This window comes from Ciconia boyciana, chromosome 5 (assembly GCF_034638445.1).
Source record: "Ciconia boyciana chromosome 5, ASM3463844v1, whole genome shotgun sequence".
In the NCBI taxonomy this organism is placed as follows: Eukaryota; Metazoa; Chordata; class Aves; order Ciconiiformes; family Ciconiidae; genus Ciconia; species Ciconia boyciana.
The window spans coordinates 8,859,993-8,869,287 of record NC_132938.1 but is presented as its reverse complement, the minus strand read 5'-3'; the positions used below and the strand labels follow the sequence as shown (position 1 = coordinate 8,869,287).

Sequence of the window (9,295 nt, the reverse complement as noted above, 5' to 3'; positions counted from 1 at the left end):
AGTCTCCCGCCAACACGCCCCGGGGCGGCGCTGGGCGGGGCCGGCGGGAGCGGGCTAAACCATTACACGGGCCGGGGGGGGGGGAGGTAAGTGTCCTCGGGGCCGCGTGTGCCGGGGCGCCGCGGCGGGGAGCGTGTTTGCCTCGCGCCCATCAGCGGGCTCGGCTCAGCGGGGCGGGCGGGGAGAGGACGCGGGTTGGCGGCCGCGCTTTCCCCCTTCTCCCCCGCACCCCCCTCGCGTACCTGTCCCCATGGAGGGGCCGGCGCAGGCGCTCCGCGGGGAGGCGGGGCGGGCGGTGTCAGTCAGCGCCGGCGGGAGATGCGAAAGGGCTGAGCGGGAAGGAAGGCTGCTCTCCCTCACGGCCCGCCGCAACCTCGCAGTCCGCTCCGGTCCCCTCGCCGCCCGGCTCTTCCTCCAGCTCTCCCGAGGGTACCCCGCGCCATGTCCTTCCGCCAGAGGAGCCCGCACGGCGGCACGAAGAGCAGGTAGGGCTGCCGCGGGCTGAGGTGAGGGGCGGCGGTACCGGCGCTCCTCCCTCCCCTTCTTCCCTCCGGTCGCAGAGCGGCGGACAGCGGTAGAGGCCCTCGCTCCCGTCCCTCAGGCGGGCCGTGGGGTGGGGGAGGGAACCGCGGCCCGCGCGCACCTGCGCGTGGCCTCCCTGCCCCCAACGGCCCCCGCGCGCCGCCGCCCGGGGTCCGCCATGTTCGCCCGTGGGGCTGCTGCTCGCCCCTCGCTGAGGTGCGGGTCCCCAGCGAAAGCGAAGCTGGGCTGGGCTGGGCCGCCTGGAGGGAAGCGGGGCTGAAGCTCCCGCGGGGGGAAGGGGTGTAAATGCCCAGGTCTCCCGTTCCCCCATTGTCTGGCAGGGCGGGCGTGAGGGGCAGTTGTGGGGCCGTTAGTAGCGGAGTTTCCTTACGGGGGTGAGCCTCCCTCCGAGGGACTCTTAAGGCCCATATCTACTTGTGTCGCTAAGCTTGATTTGTTGAAGTAAAATTAATAAGTAAACTACGATGTCTGCATGGGATGGTGTTTCGAAGAGGTTAATAAAATAAAAGCACCTATCATGCTCACCTTGTCTTGGCTTGTCTGCTGCCAGCCCACAGCCTCCGCCTCGCTGGTCCCAAGGAAGGAAACGTGGCGCAGATGGGAAGCGGAGAAAGCAGAATGAATCCGATTCATCCATTTCTGATGAAAACAAGTACAGGCCTTCTGATAACAGGCTGGACAGGTAGGCAACGCTTGCAATAGAAACAACTCTCTGCTCTTTTGTTCACCAGGAGCTGTTGAATTGACTCTTGTACTCAGTTTTTCAAGACCTGCCTATTTATAAATCACTCATCGATCATAAATAGCTACTCTTAAAGGAGGGAAAAGAATCAAGTGCAGTGTTCTTATCTTGGAGTCACTTCTTAATAACAAACACTTTTCATTTTTATGGCCTGAATTACTTTCTTCATCATTTTCTTTCCTGTTTCATTCTTGCTTGCTGCCATTTATTGTGAAGCATAACTGCACGAGCCAGTTATGTTTGTTTGTGGATAAAGGCTGTACGTACTGTTGTGGTAAAATTAAAAGTCATCTGTCTTCATATTTCTGAAGGCAGAACAGACCATCTTGAAAAGTTGTGTTTGTCAGCACATGTGTGCTGGGGTCCACTTCTGAGGTCACTCGCTCTGTTCGTACTGCTGCTCGCTGCCTTCCTTACCATTTCCCAGCACAGGTAAACTTCAGTTTAGTGAAAGTATCTTACTTTATATCACTGTCTACATCTGAGCTATTCATGTCACGGTCCCTTTAGTCCCTTTTATCAGTGGATGGGAGTTGTGGCCTGCAGCCCAGTTGATTGAATCTAGATTTCTAATCTAGAATGAGATGGGTTGTGCCCTGTAACTACCCATTTTTCTTTGCAGATAATAAGCAGCGAAGACATTGGTCAGTGTCTCAAATTACAATATCCAGAGTAAATGAAATTAATTTTGGGAAGTATGTTTGAATAGGAGTACAAAGATGAAACTTTACAGATTGCTCCATCAGTTTCAACCTAAATAAGCAAAGCTTTTGTGTGTCTTCCAATACTGAATTGAACAGGTGTACTTTCTGGTTTAGCTTGGATTCAGCTCTAAAGTTGTTCTCTTCCTGCACTAAAATTACTTTTTTCAACCGTGTCAAAATAAAATTTTAAAATGGGAAGAGGATTGGGATGGAGGCTGGGTCATACAACAGATTCAGTCTGGGGCGGGGGCTACAGCCTTGTTTTTCTGCAGCTCTGGCAGAGTTTCAGCACCATTTGCAGGTCCTATCACAGCACCAGAGCTTCTCACCAAGTGTGAAATGGCATGTGGGGATGAGGGTCTGAAGAAAGAGAGCTAAGCTTATTATGGCTGGCACCAGTACTGTCATAGTGAAAATTAATTCAGAGAAAAAGCTGTAGACCCTCCCACGTTCTCCCTAATTCTCTGTATACACAGCACAGGTACAGAATCAAACAAGTATAAAAAGGTATGACACAGTGGTGAGGAAAAAGCTCAGATGGTGGGACTAACCAGGTGCTTCTGGGATTGTGCTGTTCTCTATCATGGGAGAGCAATAATTGAATGTGGCCTGCATTTTCTGCAGAGCTGGAAATCCATATAAGCAAATGCTAAAAATCCTTGGAGGTTGGACAGATATTTGCAGAGGGACCTGTACTGTTTGCTATGGCTTTTTAATTTTTCTGAGTTGGTAACTGGGTTTCATCTAAAAAGAACTTTTAGTTTGAATTTAACAAACTTCAAAGTAGTGCAAGCCTATTTCTGAGCTGGGAGCAGGAAGGGAGTTGGAACTGGTTTTAGCGCAGATGGATCTAATTCTCTGACTTCAAGGGACTTCTTTGCACGGAATCCTGGTATGTCTCCAGAGCGTTTGCAGATCTACTGAAAAAGCTCTGGTCTGTAGGATACGGTTTCGAGTTTGTACTTTAGTAAAATTAGTCATCAGGAGGACAGAAACTGGAAAACATATTCAATAATCTGAATGTAGACAACTGTTGTTGGCTGGGAAGGGATGTACGCTTATTCCCCTGCAACAGTCTGAATCTGCTTGTGATGGTAATGGACTACAATAAAGTTGTTAAATACCATTTTGCAAAGTCATAGCAAATCTCAGTTTACTAGCTAAAAATTGCCTGCTTTTTTTGTGCCTTTGCCTTCTCTACTAAGTATATTTTCACATGGAGAAACTCCTGGTGCTATCATATAATTTTAATTAGCTGTACAATTGAATTCTGTCTCTTATATAGCTAATGAGTCTGTAATCATGAAAGAATAAATATTTGTTAACTCATTTAGTGGAGTGAAAATAAGTGAGTAAATGAGTAAACTTGGTATTTCACATGCTGTCTTCTGAAGGACATCAGGTTAAAGTTATTGAAAGTGTAGGCTAGGTTACATGCTACAGTGGTATGCTTCTATAGATAGCTACATAAACTTTAAGGAAAAAAAAAAAAGCAAACCACCAAACCCAAACCACACAACCTCAAGGTGGCACTCTCAACTGATGCTTAATTTTACAATGATAACATTTTAATAGAACAATACAAGATTTTCACAGCCATTGTGAGTACTATAAATTAATATGTTAATTAGTTACCAAGCTGTGAAGGGGGGGGATGCTGGGGGTGGGATGGGAAATACAATAAAATAAAATGTAGAGGCTTTTTTTTTTCTTTCTAGTTTTACAACACCGGAAGGCCCTGGACCCCTTTCCCGCTGTTCAGATTGGGGAACTGCAGTGGAAGAAGATGAAATGAGGACTAGTGTTAACAAAGAAATTGCAAGGTACCCACGGGTGTTTAAGATGAAGTGGGGAAAGGAGGGGAAATGGTAGGTGTCTTGTAGAACTTGTATTGACTTTTATTTTTAACTTCACCCTTGCAGTAAAATCAGACCGAGCTTAGCTTCTTGTCTGCTGCTTTTAGGTCAGCTTTGGCTTAAGTCCTGCAGGAATGACATAGCATACTCTCTGGAGAGTTGATGTGTATCCCTAAATACCTCCCTTTTGGAAGAATCCTTTCCTAAATCTCTTAGATTGAATTACTTTGAATGTCCTTTCACTAATTACTGTTTTTGCATATCATTGCTATAAAAAGATTTTTAGGGAAAAGACTTAGGAAAAGAAAGTCGTCATAATTTTTTTAGGGGAAAACTGAAGCATCAGTTCCGTAGTGGAAAGGCATTTACAGTGTCTGGGTTGACTTCAAGACTGAGGAGACTTCTCAACTCCTTAGCTGAGAAGTAAAATCAACTTGTGAGCTGTGACAGTGGAGCCTTACATGTTCTCTTTGTGTATATTCTTAATATGGATTTGAACTCTTACAGATACAGAAGAAAACTCCTGATAAATGAATTTTCAAGAGAAAGGAAGTCCTCCTCTGGAAGGTAGGTTAAACTTCTAGCTCGGCTGAGGAAAATCCTGACAATAGGTCTGAATTTTCACATATACCATTGTTGCTTCTGAAAATGCTCAGTTTGAAATAGTTCATCTTAAGTCTGCTCTAACATCATAGTTCAGTAACATCCCAAGCGTTCATCTGAAAAATTTTAACATGTTTCTTTATAATCTTCTACATGTGGGTTGGTTTGAGTGTCGCTTGTTTTCCAGTAGTCGTAAATCTAAAATGTTTTTTACTTAGTTCTGATTCAAAGGAGTCCACTGTGACAGTAGAACTTGAGACAGATGAAGTGGTTTTGATGAGAAGACAAAAACAGATCAACTACGGAAAAAACACAATTGCATATGATAGATATATTAAAGAAGTTCCTAGGTAAGCTGCTCGAGTTTCTGGAAAACTAAATGTTCGATTGTAAGTCATACCTGTTCTTTATAAGCATATTAATGTACTAAACTTGGTATCTGGGACACATTCAAATAGAAGGCATCTACAAATTAAACTTTCTAAGACATTTTTTTAACTGATAAGTCACACTAACATTCAAAAGAGACATGGATTTTTATTTTTACTAGTTGGTATATGAGGAATATCCCTTCAAACATTCTCATGCTGCAGAAATGGAACTGAAAGCTCTTTACGTTGTGCTTGTCAGCTAGGAAGAAACGAAACTGCTTTTTGCAGTCTGTTTTCTCATTAGTAAAGTAAAAGACAAAATGGACTGTAGTTCCTCTTAAGTTTGGAATAAGGTTTTCAGACCTATGATTGATAATCCTTTTTTCATTTGACTAGACAGAAAAACTAAAGTTTATATGGAGCTGACAACTTTTCACTTGTGTGCTGGAATTGCACAGTATTCTCATAAATAATATAATAACTTAGAATTTGCTGTGTTGTAATGAGTCTCTGTAGCAGGCAATCAGTCTTAACATTTAAAACTACGTTATGTACGTGTGAAAAACACTAATGAATTTTTCATGTCTAATATCTGGATAGATGTCATCGTATACCAGGAGTTCATCCCAGAACTCCAAATAAATTTAAGAAGTACAGCCGTAGGTCATGGGACCAGCAAATTAAATTATGGAAAGTTGCACTGCATTCCTGGGATCCACCTACTGAAGAAGGATGTGATCTGCAAGAAATGTATGTATACAGTATTCAAGATACCTTTATAGAAATTAATATAAAAAACCTCATGTTAAAAAAGCATAGCTCTTTTTGAGACAAGTCAGTGATTGCTGAATGTTTTCCTTAGTTACTTATCCACACTTAGCGCTATTCGGTTCCTTCTCAGTCAAAATAGCTAACAGCTTTCTGGACCTAGTTGGTGGGACTAGACTTACCCAGTGTCCTTGCACGGGCATACATATATATCCCTCACTTCTTTAACGTATGTCTGCTGGGTGAAATCAGAGCTTATTCTGCAGTACTCTATAAAAGAAAATACCACACCATCGAGGCAAGCTGATTCTTTCAGAGCAGTCTGCAGATTAATCTGTGGTAGAAGCAGTGCTGGAGAGTTCTCACTAATTAACAGATCTCATGAATATTGAGCTTGGACCGATAAAATGTACGAGAACCTGCCTCATAGCCTTCTTACTTGCTAGTTCAAGAACAGTGGTATAAATTCTTATTTCTCAGCAGAGAGGAGGAAAGTACTTGTAAAATCATCTCAAGGTACCCTTAAATTAAAATCATGGCCACAAGCATTCAGTCCAAGCTACTATGGTATTCTGCTCTGGAAGATGTGGAATAATGCAACTAGTTATTTTCCTCTATAGAAAGCAATATAGCTGATGAGGGAACACCCAAAATAAAACTGTGGGACTACAGAATGAAGGGGACACAGATGTAACTAGTTCCTCAGGAATCAGTTTTGTGGTAATAAACTACTGTTTTTCCCTAACAGCGATGCTGATTTTAAAACCAATATGGAGCAATGGTATCTAAAAGCAAAGGCTTACTTTTAGCTTCCTTTTACTTGTAATCAATGTGAGGGGAGTTGGTTTGGTATTTCTGCTGGAAGCCTACTGTGTACATTGGTGTTGAAAACCTAGTCTATCTTCAGATGCTTGGGTCTAGTTCTGTGTATAGTGGATGTTAAATCTTATGTTGCAAAACAAATTGATGAAAACTTTGTCTGGAAAAAAAAATTCCTTGCTCTTCCATAATATTTGTCATCATTTGTATTGAGGCATTGTCTGAGTGTTGGGTGTTTGTCTTTGACAAGTCGCAGTATTCAGTCTCAAGACTTTAATTTAGTCCTTGTCCCTTTTGGCTGTATTGAGTTGACCTGCTGTCCCGTTTGGTCTCTGCAGTTTGCTACCACTGTCCTTATAATCTCTGTAGGTCTCTTTGCTCTTGTTTGGCCTTCATTTTCAGAACTGCACCTACAAAGTGCAACTTACTACTAAAGAACTGAATTTGTGTTAAGCTGTATGCTTTTTAATTATTTTACAGGAGTCCTGTTGACCTTGGTGAGATGGAGACAGAATCTGTTGGAAGCAATTCTACTGAATCTCAAACAAGCTGTCAAGATAATGATGTAAGCATATCTGTCACTTGCATAAATATTTGTTAACAATAGGTCCATTACTTGGAATTAGATCCAGAGTAGCCTGAATACATGAGGAATTCCATAATCTTCTGTGTTTAGGGACTGTTTATAAAGCTGAGCGATCTTAAATTCAGATTTTTTTCCCAGCTATAGCCAATGTCTGTGTGTAGTCTGAGTTCAGAGAGTTAGAACTTGAGTGACCATCTCAAATGACAGATATCTCACTTTTCATAGCCTGCGAAAGAAAATTTATCTTTTCAAAGCATGTCAGTTATGAACTGTGATGTACAGTGGAAATACTACTTTAGATTGCAATACGTAATGTTAAAATAAGATGTAATTTTCTTAGCACACTCAGACTTTTTGAAGTAGGCTCTTTTTTATCCAGAAAGCATTTAGTACAGCTGAGCAGTAACCTTCAGTAAAGATCTAGCAACATTTCTCTTGGTGGATTTCTTTCTCTGGTGAATATTGAATCTGTATAATGTATGCGTATATAGACCCTTAAAACGTTTGCAGGAAATCTTAGAACGCGGTTGAATGGGCAGAAACCTTCCTTTAAATCTCTTCAGTCTTAAGACTAGCCTTGGGTTTTTGTATGGCCTGTAAACTGTTTGTAAGCCTCTGTTGTAGGGTGGTCTAAACAGATTACAGGAGTGAAATGAATTATTGCATAACTAAACCTGTACTTAACTGCTAATTATTAACTGACTTTGTATTCCAGGATACCTGTTCTGGCACCCCCACCAAAGTTAGGCATGTTGACTGTCCAGCAGAGGGTGAATTTGACTTGGAAGTGTGTTTGAGTGAACCACTTAAAGATTTCGATACTGTGAGTTAAATAGTCTTGTGCAAACTGTTTTAGAGGAAGTTTCTTTTAAATTTGAGAGGTTAGCTTTATTCATAAACTGTTAATAGTAAGAAAGCTTAAGCAAAGTTGAAGACTGTTCTCTAAGTTGTGGTTGGTCTACATATTCTCTGGACCAAACTTATGTAAAAATACAGTTGTGTGACTTCTTTTTAACTTTTAATTTATGTATATCAGATTTTTTTATAAAACGTTTCAATAGAAAAAAAGGCCAAAGGCAATGCTATCCTCAAGTAATTATAAATAGTTCATCAAGATCTTACTGATTTTTTTTTTTCCTCATTGTGTCCATAATTTCAGTTGTCCACCTGCAGATCTAGAGCAAAGTAGGGAGATATTTTTGAGCATCTGTATGTTACCTTGCTTTTCCATCTGACTTAACTACAAGGATCTGACTTGAAGTAATGCAGGTGGTAGCTGAACCACACTGCTGATTAGTACTAGTAAACTCATCTACTGCAGTATTTACTGTAAGAATAAACTGCCTTACCTTTTTTTTTTTAAAAAGCAGATTCTTTTTTATTTGCAAAAATGTTTCTGATTGGAAATAAAATACTCTCAAAAAATTGGAGGTCAGTATGGTAAAGCCCAGGCAATAATGCTTTAAGAAGCAGTAGCCTGAATTTGAAATTTGTAAATAGTCATGAGTCATTTGTTAATACAGTCAAGAAAACAATGTGTAGGTTAAATGATTGTTTCTTTTTAATTTGCTGGTTTTAAATGTAAAACTGTTGTAAATGATAACACTGTACAGATTTTCTGCTGAAAGCAGTTAATGTTTCCATTACTTTTGTATGGGATGTTGCTGGAAAATAAATGGAATTGCATTTACTTATGACTCTTCAACTTCATTTCCTACTAGTGATGTTCTGTGGACAACAATGCAGGAAAATACTGAAAGCCATGTATTTGAGACTGATATTGATACTAGGCTAGGATATGTGTGTGTTAGCACCATCCTCTGACTTTGAGGGAGACCTTAAAAACTTTATTTGTGTGCAGGCCACTGGGGTGAACTTAAGGCTTAGTTATAATGGGTAAGCCTGTTTTTGATCTTTTGCAGACTCCTTAGAAAGCAGTTTAGTTCAGTAGGTGTCCATTAGCTCTGTTCTCTAGAAAAACTGCTAGAAGAGCTAGGTGGACACTTCAGTCTTGTTTACTATTGTAAACAAGACCTTTTTTTAAAGTCACCTCACCTGGTTTTATCTTTAAAATGGAATTTCTGTGTGTTGGTGTTAAAACACCATCTGGCTCAGTGCAGACACTTAAACCTTTCAACTCAAGTGAGTATCCTAGCTGTAAGCAATACGACTAACTATCTAATTTGTTGGGCACTCTTAAAATCTGGTAGTTCGATCTGATGGGGAACCTTCCAAGAGGAAGCAGTGGCATAGGGATAAGGATGGAGCTACACTCTGTGGTGTTAAGGAGACAGCCTTCCTAG

General features: G+C 41.4%; 1 protein-coding gene across 1 annotated transcript; it reads left to right on the top strand.

The window, feature by feature from the left end:
* Positions 1 to 302: 302 nt before the first annotated feature.
* Positions 303 to 8,663, top strand: SLBP (stem-loop histone mRNA binding protein). The gene is made up of 8 exons (XM_072862399.1): positions 303 to 485; positions 1,094 to 1,225; positions 3,708 to 3,812; positions 4,353 to 4,412; positions 4,667 to 4,798; positions 5,420 to 5,569; positions 6,887 to 6,971; positions 7,708 to 8,663. Exons 1-8 carry the CDS (start codon positions 442 to 444, stop codon positions 7,822 to 7,824), a joined length of 825 nt encoding a protein of 274 aa, XP_072718500.1. The 5' UTR covers positions 303 to 441; the 3' UTR covers positions 7,825 to 8,663.
* The last annotated feature ends 632 nt before the right edge of the window (positions 8,664 to 9,295 follow it).

What these genes read in the sequence shown, in the direction of transcription:
- SLBP (XM_072862399.1), top strand. Translation starts at nt 442, where the DNA reads ATGTCCTTCCGCCAGAGGAGCCCGCACGGCGGCACGAAGAGCAG. An exon ending in GTTAACAAAGAAATTGCAAG is followed by an intron (nt 3,813 to 4,352) that starts GTACCCACGGGT and finishes GAACTCTTACAG; the next exon opens with ATACAGAAGAAAACTCCTGA. An exon ending in GGATGTGATCTGCAAGAAAT is followed by an intron (nt 5,570 to 6,886) that starts GTATGTATACAG and finishes ATTATTTTACAG; the next exon opens with GAGTCCTGTTGACCTTGGTG.